Source organism: Stigmatopora argus, chromosome 11, assembly GCF_051989625.1.
Source record: "Stigmatopora argus isolate UIUO_Sarg chromosome 11, RoL_Sarg_1.0, whole genome shotgun sequence".
Taxonomy (NCBI): Eukaryota; Metazoa; Chordata; class Actinopteri; order Syngnathiformes; family Syngnathidae; genus Stigmatopora; species Stigmatopora argus.
The window spans coordinates 7051615-7069717 of NC_135397.1; the positions used below are offsets into that span (position 1 = coordinate 7051615).

General features: G+C 37.3%; 1 protein-coding gene across 3 annotated transcripts in view; it reads right to left on the bottom strand.

Annotated features, from left to right (window-relative positions):
• Positions 1–10080: 10080 nt before the first annotated feature.
• The window catches only part of plpp4 (phospholipid phosphatase 4), a 30300-nt gene continuing 22277 nt past the window's right edge, over positions 10081–18103 (bottom strand). For 2 of the 3 annotated variants that reach the window (XM_077612598.1, XM_077612599.1), the window contains exon 7: positions 12856–16921. In XM_077612598.1, the coding sequence (XP_077468724.1) occupies positions 16713–16921 (209 nt within the window). In that variant the 3' untranslated portion in view covers positions 12856–16712. Of the gene's footprint in view, positions 10477–12855; positions 16922–18103 lie in introns of those variants that run through there. The other variant, XR_013303768.1, reaches the window with a different exon arrangement.

The following is an 18103-nucleotide window of genomic DNA, read 5'->3' on the forward strand; positions in this document are numbered from 1 at the left end:
AGGTTCACAGGGGGTGCTGTAGCCTATCCCAGCTGACAATCGGCACCAGGCAGGGGACACCCTGAATTGCTGGCCAGCCAATCACAGGGCACAAAGAGACTGGCAACCATTCACACTCACACTCATAAATAGGGGCAATTTAGAATGTTCAACCGACCTATCCTGCATGTTTGTGGGATGTGGGAGGAAACCAGAGTACCTGAAAAAACCCACACGAGCCCAGGGTGAACATGCAAACTCCACACAATGAGGACCGACCTGGGATCGAACCCAAGAACCCAGAACGGTGAGGCTGACACACTAACCACAAAATAAACAATGATGATGATTTGACATCCTGAGTATTCAATGAAGGTATTATAAATAATAAATCCAAGCATTTATGCTTACCTTCAACAAAAAATTCAGCTCTACTGATTTATAACAGCTTCCATCTCCATCTTCTGCTAGACAAACCAGATTTCCCTATTCCATATAAGTGATAATAAACAGAGAAATGAGAGCGGCTGTGGAAAGTGGTCAGACGTCGAAAAGTGTAAAACATCCCACGAAAACCACTGCACGTGTAAGCACCAGGGGCCTTTTAGTGAAAACTTGTGGAATCGTGATTTGCTGCTGAGGATAAATATGCGTAAAAGGTTTATGTTCCATATAATCCAAATAAGAGAACCTAAAAAAAGGATGGTTATGTGAAATGTCATCGTTATCCATGCCACACATAGTTCTCAGATCTGATGAATAAATCCAGCCATTGTGTTTAATGGTTCTCTGACAAGAGATCTAATGAAAAAAATGCAGAATGATTCCCCCTTTGCTCTTTGTGGTCCTATTGGTCTCCAGGCTCTCATTTCTGCCATTGCTGACAGCAATCATCTTGATCTTTATTTGAAATGAATACCGCTGGTGAGCACAGCAGGCAAAATAAAAAAGATAGAGACCAAAGAAACAAACAAATTACTGCAAAAACACTCTGATTTACACCGATTGATCGTTTTCCGACATTTCCCAGGTTGCCTAAGTTTGAGACGACTAAGAAAACATTTTTGGCTTCTCCAGCTATCCAATACTTTGATTTTTTTGGGTAGATGTCAGAATGAATTATGATATGCTTGGTTTGTTCTTATCATCTAAGCAATTATTGAACATCTGCCACGTCTAAGTTATTATTAATGAAGCCTAAATGAGATGTGTAGTAAAGGAACTGTCAGCTGTGTAGTTGACAGCACTGCTTCAATTCCATTTGTAGCTATCAAAGGGATTCTAAATTGCTAGTTTGTAACATCAAAAAGAGTCATTATATACATAACAATCAATAATTTCAAAGTAGAAAGTGATGGATTATGGGGAAACACTTATTTAGTTTAGACGTGTTAGAATGGATAATGGGAGTGTGGAACATATGCTGTTATGAATTGGTATAAATAGTGTTCACGTCTATACAAGAATGGCAATTACTGTACCCACACCTTCGTGCTGCTTAACAGATCCACGTAACATACTATATTCCAACAGACATCTGTCTGAAATGACCCAGAGTGCAAAGAAAACACAGATTTTTGTGTAATATATAAAAGTATCAGTCTTTGAATGTCATAACATCTGATAAAAAACATGTAAAAAGAGATCAAAAGATCAGAATGATGAATCCTGAGGTGAGGTTTCTTTTGGCCGTTTTCTTTTATCACCTCTGAAGAAAGTGTTTTGGACACACAATGAAAATATTTTGAAAAAATACACGTTTTCAACATTCAAGAAAAGCCTGATGATTCACGAAAGATGGTCACAATTGGGAAATCATATTTATTAGCTGTCTTAGTGACTCACTATACTTTCACTTGGGAGAAAACCAGATTAAAGTGGATAAGAAAAATTGCTTCACGATTTGAGTCTGCAATTATGTCACCTTCTGTCACGCCTTCCACCACATTGCATAAATACTTTTCTCTTGGATGGTCCCTTTTGAATCTTCTTTCTTTAAGATCGGCTTATTTGCTCTCATACATTCCTATCTCTTGAAATCGGAAGCGTACAAAACACTTTCAGTTTGTTGATTGGTCTCAGACTTTGCATAAAAGCATCTCAATTGATATTCTAATAAATGCAGACTCAGATAATTTTTCTCCGTTAACTCCAAAAGCATTAGTGTATATTCAAATTTAATTGGATGAGAACTCTGCATAAAGCAGATAATGAAAGCAAGGGTAGAAGCCAAAAACAAGCCGGTTATCTGCATAAAAACAATCTAGGGAAAACTGAGATCCTTATGATAAATTTCCGGCTAAACACGCTGACACTGAACTTTCTTTGGCTTCATTCAACACCTCTCTCCTTAAGTGTGTACTCTGTGCCTTGTTGTCCTTGAATTGTAAAAACTACTAATACACAGTTGATTCGGTGTGTGTGCACAGGGACTTTCAATTGCTAGGGAATTCAATGCCTCATTGAGATTATCTGGCACTTGGGAAGCAGAGTTGTCATTTGTTTAAAGAACAATTATGCTAAGAGGACTTACAAGATGATATGTATACAGCCATCGTCCTTATTTGAGCCTCTGGCAAATAGCATGGATCAATGCTTGTGCTGGAAAATGAGCATTGATGGCAGTGCATCAATAAATGCGACCGATTTCTGTCATGAGCTGGTAATTAAATATTATAGTTTCTTTGGTCATGAAGTCTACATAAAAGTGTGAAGAAGGAGAGAGAAAGTACTACTGCAAGTAAAATAAATAGGTCTCATGGTCATATAATAGAGGAGTTGGTTAACAGAGTGGATATGATGACTCATTTTGATCATGTTCCCAGCATGTCTTTCTATCTGGAGAGAAAAGTTTGAAGGGCATACTTCAGGAGATGTCATTATAGATCAACTCTCTTGCGTATTATCATAAAAGAAAATTTATATCCTCCAATCTTTTTATTTTATTTCCATTTTAAATCTCCCGATGAGTTGACTATGTACCGTTTGATTTGTGAGCAATTGAGGCTACAGCCAACCTTTTCTAAGATGTGGAATGGAAGATGGATGGATTTCAAGATCTTTTTTGAAGGATTGAGTTAAAATGTGATAAGATGACCTTTCAGGAGGGTTTTGAATTCTAAATGGGGGCATTCATTTAACACACACACCATCTAAATCTAGACCAGCATGTGTGTAAGCCAAGCAAAGGGATGTTTTAGACAAGCTTTTGGTAGTTTTAGATTGCTATTTAAATGTGGATGGTGAAAGAAAAAGTGAAAAAAACATTAAATTTCATTGGGACCTCATTTTAGTCATATAAATTACCCGTTATTAAGAAGTGAAAAGAAGTGACCTTTTCTGGCTCAATAAGGATCAGATAGAAAATGTTACTTCATGTCAATGACTTTTTAAAAGGAAACAGTAAGATATTTTTTCATTTGCTTTATGAGCAATCAAATATCACGTATATTGATCCAATCCAGGTGTGTAATTTATCAAGACTTTAATCAAATAGGAAATGGCAACGAGGCATACAGTACGTACATATAAAGGTCAAAATCATTTGATGACTTGCTTGGTGAATTAGCGTTCAACATAAAAATGCACAAGGCAAAATCAAGCAATTTAACTGCAGCATAGGATAGATGTTCTTCACATGTGAACTGACTGATTTTTGTTTGTTGTCTTTAATATTAGAGCTACAAAATTCACAAATCCACCTGTTAGTGTCACATTTTGTTGAAAGTTTTGGGAGGACGGGTGCGTTTTCCTTGTGTGTTCTGTTGGCACAATTGCAACTTCCTCATTCATAAAACCTGGCCATCAAACAAATACAAGGTTTAAACACCCACAAAACACATCCTCAAGTTTGTATGTGATTCATGTTGAGTCTTTGCGTATGAATGGCGAAACGGCATGCAGGCCATGGCTTTTAGAAGAGGTTGGTGGTCTTGTACCCACACGGTACTTATTGCAAAAGGCCCTAATACGTAGTGTTAGATATATACTAGAACATACTTTAGTAAAGTAGTACTAGTTTGAAAAATGTGTCATACTAAGCATGGAAATGGTTTAGTGATGTGCTAGACAGAATAAAATGCTGCCAAAATGCACTGCCTTGCTCTGCAACTATCTGCACTGCTATTTGGCTTTTTATGTGTCTCCGTGGTACATTCCGTAATGGAGACTCCTAATGCTCTGACTTAATAGTGGAGCTGTTTCCCCATACAGAGAGGAGCAGGATGGCCCAACAACATGGTGTGGCCACAAATCCTATAATGAGCAGCAATTCCGCCACCGGACCAAGTCAAGCACAACAAAGGAAATTAACGAACCCAACTTTGTGCTTCTGAGGCCGAATAGAACACAAAGGTGATGAAGGCAGAGGTTCTTTCTCCGCCTCTGCAATCACGTACTTTTCTTCCTGAGGTTTTGTTAAACATTCCAAATGAAAAAAGAATCCAGCCACACAGACTATAAAGGACTATTTTGAGGTCATTTTTTCCTCCCCTTTTAGTTTGATTTCACTAGCTTGCTGTGCCTTGATCTGTAAGCCTAAACAGATCTCTGTTGTAACTTGGAATTCATTTAATTACAGTATTTTAGGCTTCCAAGAGCATGTTTTTTTCATTTTAATAAGCATGACAAAAGCTCCTTTCTATTCCTGGAAAACACTCATTAAGAGGAATGGGGAATAAAAATCCTAATTGTTTCTCAGCAATAAATTGGAAAAAAATGAACGGTGAAAAACAAGATCAGTACAGGTCGAGTAATGTTATAACAAATATATGAAGAAATAGGTGAGACGTGTAATTGTTCTCTTGAAATGTGTGACTTGCAATCCTATTGAATTGTAATCTCGCTGAGTCAAACTAGTAATTCAAATGTGAAAATTCCTAATGATACACTATTGGTTACATCATATACAGGGTTCCCTAGGGGCTTGATAATGACATGGGCGAGGGTGACAATTTATTCCGGGTTCCCTTTGGATAGGATGGCATGGGAATCCAACAGATGGAAAGTGTATTGATTGGTCTTTTTCCCGCTTCTCTTGACCGTACCTTCCTCTATTTTTAAAACAGTACAGATACTCATCTATGGGAGCGAGCGTAATAGGGCACAAGGTCAGAGAGGCTATGCCTCGTTGCTGACCTTATGCCTGCCTCAACCATTTTTATGGCTTATATTGCAGCACATTGAGTACTGTATACATTTTTGAGTGGTTGCATTTCCCTTTGCATTCTGAGCAGCCAAGAATATCCATAAATCATGTATTTGATAGTCAGAAGAACAGACATGTTTACTTCATCTGTCTGCTGTTTTTGTTCCTAATTATGTTTATTGATGATTTGCATTTTTTGGAGAATAAGCGAATGAAAAACGTCATGTCACATTTTTTTTACCCAAGAGACACACTGTACTGAAACTATATCTTTTATAAATAAACTATAACTTAAATTGTGAATTTGCTAACAGTCCTAAAACAATCATTAAAAAAAATTGTACCTTTTGGTTCTTCCAAGTACTTTGAAATAAGTATCTGGATACTACTTTATAAATCTGTGATTAAAAGATAAGAATAACAACTTGTACCTTCAGGCGCTCCCAAGAAAATGGAGCGCAAGGGAATGAGCAGTTGTAAACCCACATGTTTATTTAATTTATCAGCAGTCTGGTAATCCATCTTGTTCTGGAATAACAAGATTTAGAAAACAAAACCAATAAGTAAGAAAAAATGTTGGTGCTTCTGTTGTCCTGGACCCTTTCCTTCCACGGCATTTTGATCAGGGAATTAATACTGCATGATGGAAAGGGTCCTGTTGGAGAACAATTTATTCATTCCCTAACTACATTCTTTGACCTTGAAGTTTTGGATCTATCTTAATTTGTGTATATATAGTTATTGAACATTTATGCTAATTGGACCAAATGATCAAAATTATGTCTATCTTAACAGAAATGCATCTTTCCTTTTGTACAGGAAAATTTCCACTGCACACAAAGCAGTCATTATAAGAAATGGACCGGAGTGGGCAGATGGAATTCATTTAGTGCAAAGTTGGATTTTTTACACCACAGTAACCTTCTTAAAGGTTAACCACAAAGAATTGGCCTTTGAGCAATGAATGCCCCCAAAGAATATCAGAAAATGTGAAGTTGATGGAGTATTACTGTTGTGTTGCTGCCACCAGGTTTGCAACTAACAAGCTTTTTTCATTCTGTAATTATAACTCACTTCACTGGCCTTGACAGTGACAGGCATCAAATCTATTAAACTGGGATGGTTGGCATTCTGTGATCATGTTTCAACACCATTGACAAGGCTGTAGGTCGAATCCAAGTTGAAATGAAGAGGACGTCATGCACTTTTGTCAATGGAAGTCAGTCAACTCTCATTGTTCAGTCTACAAAGACACTCAGATTCACATTTTCCCTACTGAGCAGCAATTAAGTTAAGCAAGAAAAATGCTGAACTGAAACTTATAAGAAAAAAATGGTGCCAAAATCAGTCAAGTCTGACATTGGGAAGGTTTTTTTTTTCTTATACTGCAACACATATGTGCCAAAACTTTCATGCCAATTTTGGGAGGAAGTTGGCTTGTTAAGAGCTCTGACCCACTATACAAAATATATCCTAACTTTGCCGTTGAAACCCATTACAATTTATTCTCTGAAATTGCCAATTAAACAGGAGCTTTCTGAGCCAATTGATCAACACACACGTGCCAGAAAGTCAGAGTAGTCCCATTTGAGCAATATTCTGTGTTTAGAGTTACATTTTTGTGCCATGTCACTGATCTTGCTAAAGTTCACTTTTTCACTTATTCAAAAAGTGTGCGTTCCCTTTCAGTGACAGAATGTCAGTAAGAGGAAGTTGTCTGCCTGTATATGTGGCCTGTGATTCATTGTTAATCCACTCCAGGGTGTAACCTGACTTGTCAAAAGATAGCTGGGATTGGTTCCAGCTCCCCAGAACTCTGAACGAAATAACCATTAAGAAGTAATGAAAATGGAATGATGCAGGAAGACTGAAATGAGGCAGTCAAACTAGGCAATTATCTTGGGTCAGAGAGACAGGTGAGACAGTTTGCTCTATATCACTGACAAAGCATTACTTGAGACAATGCAATGACATGTAACTGTCAGGAATCCTCGACACAGGGCCAATTCTTGCTATTTCTGGAATGTGGCTTGTAGGGCACCCCGTGAGACAGCAGTGATTGGTTCATATTATGACACAAATGCAATGAGACACACCAATGACTTGTCAGCTTTGGAGAATCTCCCAGGGGTCCCTCTACTCGACTCACTTGCAGGCCAGCTATAAACAGTGTAACAAACAAATGTATATTGCCCGGGGCATATGCACACTACCTCAAAACGCGTCTCTTTGGTGGAAATGTTCTAAACGATTTAAAAAAAAAATTACATTGATGATGAATAGTACAGTAGACCCTCATATTTTGCGGGGGTTAGGGTCTGAGCATTGGCGTGAAAATGCTAAAATCATGAATACATAAAACCTCCTAAAAACTGCCCAAAGTTGAACTCACTGCTGTTATCTACAGTTAAATTCATCCTGCGAGCAAATTGAATAAGATTTTAGGCTTGATAATGCATCAGACAAAATATTAACATGAATTATAGAAGCTGACGTTCAAGCAATTCTTCATCAGTGCCGTTTCATTCAGATAGTTTAAACAACAAAGTAGACTCTTACACATTCAGACATGCTCAAATACACATTCATTTCAGGTTAGGAAAAAGCTACTAACAGTAGATGATAAATCAAATAACCATATGTTTAAACTGTGTGAGGTTAGATATTTTATTTTATTTTGCTCTATCTTTTGAAGAAGGTGGTTCAATTGCATGATATATTCTACATTTTAGAAGGACGAAATGAGCAATTCGAGATGTAACGTGATCTGGGGCGTTCAGTGATTGATGTCCGGGGCTGATGGGTATTGGCAGCAATGCTACTTGGCCAGATCAAGAGAGGACAAGCAGGGAACGGGGACCACAGCTGGCCTGAATAAGATTTGCAATCACGAGTGACAGGAACCTGGTTTCAAGGGACCAAACACTGCAGAAGGGTAGCCACTACCGCATGTGCTTGTGTGAGCTTATGAATAAAATATGATATTTTGCATCAACGAAACAAGGTAATGTTCCCATACGGAGAAACAATAAACCTGTATGATGTTGAGAGATTATGGCTGTAGTTTAACTGGTTAAATAAACCATGTTGTTTTCTTATTCTGCCTCTTATGTGTTAGGAGACTCTATGGACAAAAGGATTTGGTGCTGTGTGGAAGAAAAAAAGATTTTAGATTGCCATTTCATTGAGCACATGTCAGTCATGGATCCCTAGACACATTTCTTCCCCTCGTAGCAGAGAACTTGGTATTATTAATCAATTTCCGACACGCAACTGTTGTTTTGTAGGAGATTGTGGTGTTTAATATATAGCAAACATGGCACGTCATTAAATCAAAAGTGACCATCAAAACAGAGAGCTTCAAAATTAAGCCGTTTATATTCCCTGTCTCATCTCAGAGACCTGATCATTTCAATACGGGGTGTTTATCACTTCTGGAGTGAGTAAGATTGTGTGTCTGTCAGCCCTCGGCGCAATGCGGTTGGCAGGCTGTCATTTTTGGGTGACTATTTTAGTGAGATCATTCAGACGGGAGGAAACAAGGTTAGTCACTTCACATTCTTGTATGTATTGTACATTTTCATTCTTTCATTTATATGTTTGTCTCCTTGTGCCATGCAATTGGCTGGCGACCAATTTAGGGTATACAGGCTATAGCACCCCCGTGACCCTTGTGAGGATAAGCAGCATGGAAATAGAATGAATGAGTAGGAATCTAAATTACATGTATGATATTAGTTACCTTCTTGGAGGAACAGATAAGGATAGATGATTAAATCAACTTATCACGATAGATAAATAAGTCAACTTATCAATGAGTAAATAGACGAGTCTATATTGGGGTTTAAACTGTCAATTGTTGTCCCGACTTTTAAAATTCAGGTTTTTTAAATACATTTCATTTAACTGCGGGCATATTGAACTCCTTTATGACAGATTTATTTGAATTTTTTTAAATTACTCACGATCTAATAGTGGCTTTGTGCTGCAGGAGTTCCTATTTCAGAAGAGATGAAGAAGCGGGAACAATACAAACCTTTAATTATTATATCACTTGTGGCAGAAATGATGCAGTAATTTGCAGTTAAGCCACCTAATAAACAGTAGTGGTGGTAATACACAGACTGGGAAGACTAAAATAATAAAAAATGGATTCCAATGTTGCACCGTTGTTATGTTTCAAATATATCTTTCCCCTTATACCATATTAGTATCACATTTGTAGATGATAAATAATAATTATTATAGAGTTACCCATGACCTGGCAATGTCAGCCCTTTATCAAAGGATCTCCTTCACATAGTAGGAATTAATTAATTGGCGGACGTGGTAATTTCCCTCAAAAAAGGAACCAGACATTTTTCTTTCAAGCTAATCAAAAAGGGGCACAGGTACAATCCGCCCCAAGATGTTAAATTAGAGCTTCAAGGTTAATTGCACCCCCAAGGATACAAGATGCCGAAATGTCAGAATTTCCCAGACAGATGTAAGCATAACATACGCCACATTATACAATGTACTGCTTCTGGGTGGGAGGCAAAAGCCAAATGTTAACATTTCCATCCCAAAGTAGTATCTTTTTATTATGTTGTTTATGCACTTAGTGCGCTTAGTCCCGGCACTTATCATCAAAATCTACATACGAATATTGTCCCAAAGTGCTTAGTTATATAATATTCATGATTGTACTGTAGACTTTTTTATTTTGGTGCAACTAAACTAGATGAGCAGCACTACTTCAGTTTTATATTAAGATGAAAGACTATTACCGCAAGTGTAAGATGTCATAGTACTGGGGACCATGCAGAGGTGTGTTACGCTAATCCATCATATGTATGATTTATGTATATGATTTTGTAAATTGAGGCTGGGAAAAAAACTAATCAAGATCGGAGTCAACATCACTTTGGCATGCTTCGTGAAATTTAAAGGCACCAGTAAGATACACGTGTCTGGTGACATATAGCTGAGATCAACCAATCCGTGTCTATGTGCCATCATAGTATTGGATCTGGTTGGACCCACAAAGTTCAATCAAAAATTATTTTTTTTTCGGGAGAAATTGCATGGGGATGCTTTTCTATGCTGGTGGTTTGACTTTGCAGATATTTCCTGTGTAGAATTTTATTTCCATTTTTTTATATTTGCTTATTGGTTTATCGTTATTCTATTTTTCTCTTGCAAGCGTATGCATAGAAGTGGCTGTCCCTTTTCCTGTTTTTATCAGGTCATTCACTATTGATGCTGGGACATTTTAGGCCACGTCCTGCTAATTGTAAGGCATTTCTGAGTCACCGCTTGCTCTCAGGGGAACCTTCTGTTGAGATAATTTATCCAGCGCTGACATCATCCTATAGAAAATTAAATGGCAGTCATTATCATGGTGAAATTTGAAATTAAAATAACAAATTGAAATGATCAGCTTTTCTTTTCCCGACTACACTCAAATCAGCCAGTAACTTTTGTCCTTTGCTAACTTTAAACTCACAAAGTAAATGAAGAAACTTATGAGCTGTGGATCCATTGTGGTCTGTGACTAAGAAAAATAAAAATCTTGGTGACAATGAGAGGCACAATTGCACGCAACAACAATCTAAGAAAGCACCCTTGAGAGTTTGTGGTGGGTTTGGCTCTTTGGCAAGTTTGCAGTTTGTGCATTAATGAGGCAGATATGACAGAAATTACTAGGTTGCAATGTGGCACAGTACTCGGCGGAATTGACAGGAGCATGAGAGGTACATCTTCAGCTGTCTTCTTGTTGCTATTGATCTATTATGAATGTCAATTTCCTCTTAGGTAGTGATTCATGCCAAGCTGGTGGGTGTAACGTGCCCGTATACAAAATGTTATTGTTATGTAAAATGTCACTGTAACAGAATTTTCAAATATAAATTCGATCCTACATAGGTATCAAGTTAGTGGGACTCTGCTTTTAATAAATCATGTTAGAATGGTAATGTTTAGTGGCATCTTTCCAACAATGACATGCCGTTTTTCGATATTTTTCTAGAGTGCGTCTGGATTCCATGCCCTCTTTACAGATGAGCTACTGCATCCACGTCAAAGTGAGGTATATTGTGGACCAACATGAAAAAAATAAAAACAGAAAAGATGTTTGCTCATGACCTAATCCAACTTTTCTTCAAGACAGGCCTGCATGAAATCCACTAATAACATTTTTACGTTTGTAGCATGGTGAGTAATGTGTTCTGACATATTTAGAGGGCAGCTTATCCATCTCAGAAAAATGTGAACATATCCGCTTGCAAACTCTAATATATGGAAAAGGTCTGCAGAAATCTAATACATTTCTTGACTGCGATATTAATTATAATCCAATATGGTGACTCTTTTAACTTCTCTTCTAAAGAGACTCAGTTTATAAATTTTTTAGATATGCCAGCGGTCCTTATTTCTAGGTAAGAATACATTGAAAGAAAGCGAAAGATTTTCATTATTAAAATCCCACGCTCACACTGCTCGTTACAGAGAAAATTAAGAGTTTAGGACTTTAATAAGTGACTTATTTCTTTATGTTTTTAGTGTATAGTGTATACCCACCATTAACAATAGCAACAAGTAATAAAAATATACTATTTTTAATTTATAATAAAAATGAGTTCCATCACATTCATAGATTTTAAATAAACTACCTCACAGGAACTCATTGGCTGCCATTGAGGGTGCATGACGTCCAATCTGATTGGACGGGGATATTCATTCATTCATTTTCAACAAAAACAATGAAGCTTAAATATAATATGTAAAAGAATAAGATTGAAAAGTGTGACTCTCAATGTGGTGTTACAAAGGAAAGGTTTTTAAATCCGATTTCTTCCCTGAGAAAGGTAAGCGAATCAAATTGATTTTTTAAAATGCCAGGCTCTGATTTGTAATACAGTACTGCAATCAGATTCCCATGGCAAGAGTTTCATTTCCACGCCATCATTCTGACATCCCTCTTTGGCTCCCCCTGTGCATGTGGTCTTCTTCTCTGTGTGATGTAATACTTGCAACTCAATATCTCAAGCAGAGTGAAAACTGAATTTTCCTTTTGGGATTCAAATTAGAATAACACATTTAATTGACTTAAAAATATCAGCCTGCACATGCCTTCTGTCTGATCAAATTATCAAACCATCATAGAAAAGAGCTCTGAAAAATCCCTTTGAGAGATGCTCAATTATATCAACAAAAGGCTTTGAGTTCTTTTTAAATCACATCACACACATCAACGTTGTTTGAAAATGACGCATACAAACATTGCCGCGTTACAAAATTTTGTGGGTTTTTGTTGTGGGCTTTTCTCAGTTAAACGATAATAATCTTCCGTATCGAAAAAAAAAGTCTGTTTGCTACAAAGAAACCAATGTCTGGATTTAATAGTCATATCATGCTTCATCTTTAGCATGACCCTTGCCTTTAGATAACTCCCAAGAAAATGAATTTGTGAATACTGAAACACTAAATTATGTTTCCTTAAGGATTTGGGCAGTCAAGCGCCTCAGGCTGTAAATTTCACATCAAGGGAACCAAGTTAAGGAAGCTCTTTCACCTATAATTGGGGCAATATCAGTATGTCCGAAGACCCCCTGAGGGCACAGAATCCATTTTAGAAATGCCTAGGAAAAGATGTAATATTCTTTTGGGTAAAGAAATACCTTTGTAACAACATAGTCAATACTTACCACAAATTTAGTAGTAAAAAGAAAAGAAAATTGACACCTGGATAGTATAAATATAAGAAGCCTTTATTGTCAATGAATTAAACTTCACATTTTGTTTACTCTTGCTTTGGAAAGGCTGTATGACTAAAAACACTTCCTAACACCACTGCAGTCTTCTTTTCTTCATAGACATATTTCACAAAGTTGCAGTCCTCTATTATACACACGCACGGTATTGAAATGTCAGAACAAGGCAAGGCATGCTTTTTCTTTACAAGAAAAAGAATCAATTGTATTTTCTTACAAACCGAACTAGCATGCCATGAACAACAATTCCTAGATCCTACACACATTTATTCTTCTGACATTTTTACCATGAAGCAGATAATATAACTCATTGAACTTCAATTACCTTCTCCGTCCCTTGAGTCCACTGTGTAGTGAAGTGGGAAGAACAAGTAGCATAAATTAGCATTTAATTATAAACAAAACAAAAAAAACACACACAAAAGAAGTTATCCATTTCTTTACCAAAGTAGTGATGTTTTGACATGCATTTTTTTTTAAACCGGACCATTTCTCTTAAATCTATAGATGGTGCCATATTAAAAACAAACAAAAATACCCAAAAAATAGACATGGAAATATATTTTCTTTTTAACCAATACAAATGCAAATATCAGGACACCAAATCAAGCAATGTCACAATTAGTGAATTTTTCAAAGCTCACAGTTACACATTTTTTGACTCTCAATACAACCTGTGGCGATAAATCTTTTCCAGTCTCCTTTGCTGTTGCACCTGTGTTTGATTTTATATTACTTTCTTTAGAGCACACATGCATGCATTTGAGCGCACACACACAAGCGAACATGTTAGAAGAATTTTGAGGTAAGATATTGAGGCTGAAATACTATGTATGGAAAAAAATGGTATGCTGAGGGAGTTCTCTATTACATTTGAAGTGGTTATTTATGGAAAACAACCATAATACACTATTAAAACAGGAGTTTACTTTGTTTTTAGTTTAAAGAAACCTTTGTGCCCAAGGAAGAACTGCAGACTGAAGCTTTTTAACCAATGATGTGACTGTCATAGCGTGATCATGCGTACCTTGGGGTAATTATAGTCATATCCACCTCTGGAAAAATTCTAAAATCCAAACGTACAATATGAGATTTGTGAAATTGGGCTGAAACCTTCAAACTCCCCATTTAAGACAAGTCATTGCAAAACTAATTGTTATGTAATTAGTTCCTACAAAGACAAACTTTGTGTGACATTGGCTTACAAGTTATGTTTTACAATGTAAAAAAATGGGAAGTAATCTATACAAAATGAAATAAAAGGTACATGTTTTTTTCTGGTTCAACAGCCTCAATTCACACAATGGTGATTTTTTTTCTAGTTTGACTGAAGCTATTTTGGTGTTTAGGTGTGTATTACAGAGATGCTGCATTGTATATTCATTCATAAGATTATAGTCTGCAATACATGCTGATTTGCAGTTCTGGGCTTCTGCTTTGGAGGCTCATTTATTGGCGGTGCCCTCATTAAATAGAAGTTGCAGTGACCCCACGTAATGAGGATTAATGCAGGAACAGTTTGGACTTTCAGTGAAGATAAACTTCCACCCTGCCGTCCCCTCCTGTCTGGTATTGATTTAGTGGGAATATGTTAAGCGTAGTTAGATCGTGAGACAACACAGAATGGTAAGGAAGGGAATGTGGTAGGAAGATTGGATTTAAAAAATAATAATAATAATAATAATATTCAAGCGATAGAGAAAAACAGCAGTGACAATTTGCCGGATTAGTAGATTTCAGTAGAATTTTACTGCAGTGGCCATAAAATGTATTAGTTCTACATTCATCCTTAAGTAGCTATAGTGACTTAGCCAATACCGCAGCGTCAGAATTCAGAGTCTATTTTTAATTTCAGACAACATAATGCCTGAATTTCCCAAAGCAGCATCCAAGGTTAAAGGTAAATTGAAAGCCCACTCCACTCAACTCCAACAGTGGAAAACCACTTGTACTACACTAGTGTGTGCCTCTCATCTGAGACATGAACAAAAAAACAGTGTGTGGGTTGTGCTGTCAAAGTGTTTTGGGTTCATAGAAATGAATGCTACTTTTTAACGCTCCGGAAATGATTGATTACTTGAACTGTTCCAGCAAACTGACGGAGGGTAAAACTTCATTATATCATGCCTATCCATAGTTAAGGATGCTCTCACGGTTCCTTAATAACTATAAAACCGTACGAATTTATGAAGATAAATGGCGTAACAGTTTCATCCACCCTTCATTTTATGAACAATGAACAATTCAGAGTGCATACATTTCATCAGTCTGAATTATTGTGCTATAAAGAGATAAATTAATTTTTAATTATTTTCTTTTTATCTGATATACCACTTTTTTATGTCCATGTGAGTTAAGATTGGGTTTTTTGAAGTCAAGATTTAATGTTACACTCAAGCCATGAGTTAACCAGAGTCTGAGCTACCGTGTATTTGTTTAAAAAGTAGATGTGTCTAGAGCGGAAGGCACTTACACTTTCTGTCCCTTACCTTAAATATGTTCTATAATAAAACAAATCCTAAGGCGTAGACATGTGCAGGTACTCAGGCCTTGTCATGATCCTTTTTGCTGACAAAAATTCATGGCTACTGGTTTCCCAGACTTACTAGCCATAAAGTATTTTCTCTAACCACAATTTTGTTGTTCAAAAATCGTGTTTATGTGCACTATATTCATGTTCATGGAAAAATTGGTACGGGTAAATACCAAGTCCCATAGGGGGAGACTGCAGCAAATCAATGACTTTTGTTTAGCTGTAAGACTACCAAAGATGACAATATTTTGTTAGTCTGCCCATAGTTTATACAATACCTGTATTAAAAAAAGATTCACAATTGCCCTAAGACATCAATTGGAAAAGAAATAGAAATTTCGGCATGTCTGAATTTCTGACTATCATTTCATCATCCAGTTGCTTCAATATCATTGCAGTCTGCACAGATTTTAGTCATGTGATGGTTCTTATATGTTAAAGAGTACCAAGAGATTCCCACTGGTAGCGGTTAGATTGTGAGTGTGAATGGTCGTCTACCTTTCTGTGTGCTCTACGGCTGATTGGCGACCAGTCTAGGGTGTAGTCTGCCTTTCACCCAAAGTTAGCTGGGATAGGTTTCAGCGACCTCCGCAACCCTTACGAGGATGCGTGGTATGGAAGATGATGAATGATATTGGTCGACCTAAAATAAGTAGGGTGATCTTGCCAGGATAAAAGAGGGAATCATACTACATTGGTGTATGTCCTACAGCCAAACATATTGCAGTAGGGCCTGTTCCGTCTTGAACCTTATTGGGATTCTTATCAAAGTCTGATGGGAGCTTAACATCAAGCTACCTTGGGGAAAAAGATGGTTTGATGGAGGTTACTAGCTTTGGGATGTGTTAGATATAGCACCATAAGCTCACAAACATGAATACACAGTTAAGTCAGGGCAACCCTTTTTCATTACATCTAAGGATGCAATACACTTTCATGTGTTTACAACCCCGCTGCCAAAGATTGCTTTTTTAAGGATTCTTTTCTAAACAGGGAATTTCAAGTAACGACAAAAACAATCAATTTAGCCTGTTTCCAGTTGCAATAGTAATGTTTCATATTCTTAAGTTCTTGACATAGACGATATCAACATCAAGACTTTCACAGTTGCTAAGCAAGAACAGTATAAAACAGGTACACGGAAAAAAAGGAAGTAGTCAAGACTGAGACGGAACAAAAGTGAATGGAGTGGCTTACTTGTCCACTGGAATGTACACGAGCCAACAGGTCACTGGGAATGTGGAGGTGGGCTGATTGGCTCGTTTGGGGTGTTGATGGTAGTCTCAGAGGTGGCCACTAGTCATAGTGGTGCTTCAGTCAAGCCCTCCAGGGGGAGGGAAGTGGCATTGTCAGTTGGCTGCTGATCCGCCTGAGGATGCGTTGATGTGTGAGCGGTGGCAGCCAGGTTGGCGTAGGCAAGGTGACAGTCCGAGTGCAGGAAAGGGGGGTAGTACTGGCGGTAGCTGATGTAAGCGAACAATAGTCCGATCACTCCTCCCACAAAGGCATCTGTGCAGTCACAGGAGGGCATATCATTTAAACACAGTTCATTTAAGTCTGATAATACCCGCAACAAAACAAAGATTAATTCATTCATTAATTTTTCCGACCACTTATGCTCATGTGGCCTATCCCAGTGGACAATAGGCAGTAGGTGGCGTATACCCTAAATTCATGGCCAGTCAATCACAGTACAAAACAAAGAGTGCAACGGAATGTATTATTCTGCCTCAGTGTGTATATTCTTTGGAAAATCGTGAAAATTAACTGGAAATGGAAAAGTTTTCTTTTTTTTTTACATATTACCATCCATGAATCACATCTGTTGGATTAGTATGGTGACTATAAAAAGACAGATCCTGAAGGAGTCACTTCCACGTTATGCAGAAAATATAGGCTCTTAGGTCCCATTAAAACTCTTTATTTTATTCTCCATCTGGCGGAAAAGAAAGATTTCAATTCTCAGGATTCAGAACCTATATAATGCATGAGCATGTTCAATGAATGTTTCATTGACTCCTGTCAAATATATTTAACAGTCTAAGTTTTTATGCTATCAATTAATATGATGGCCTCTGCATGACATTAACTGGAAGGCATAGCTAAGCCTAAAAAGACCGAGCTCACATAAAAAGTGTAGGTGGGGCGATTAGTATTTATCAAGCACACCTCAGCTGCCAGCCTAATGGTGTTTCCCAGCTTGTGTTTACACTGAGTGCAGACCGAGGCCCCTCAGGTTTAATGGGCTGCACCGTTGCTGCATATGGTGCTGGAAGAGGAAGGGGACAGCATTTGTGGGAGGAACAAACAAATGGCAATGGGGCTTAGAATGGACAGTTTTTTTTATTATTATTTAAAGACTGTCTTCTTTGGCTCTTGAACTTGCGGCTGTCCTTTAGTTCATTAGGTAGTTTTGTTTTCAATTCCACAGGGTAGCCCGAGTCTAGTTTCCTTCCTGTCTCATGTATGCACAATTTACTGCATGTGGTTCATTTCAGTATTGTGGTTCTTTAGTACTATAATGTTTGTTTGATTAACATAGGGGTCATACTTTTTTTAACTGATAAATATCACATGAAATGCTGTCAATACATAGTAGAGCATCAGGGTTTTACATTCATCGTTTTCTCTTTCATATTTAATGGGTGGAAATGCAGTCTTTCTAGACAATGTACTAATGATTCCTACAAG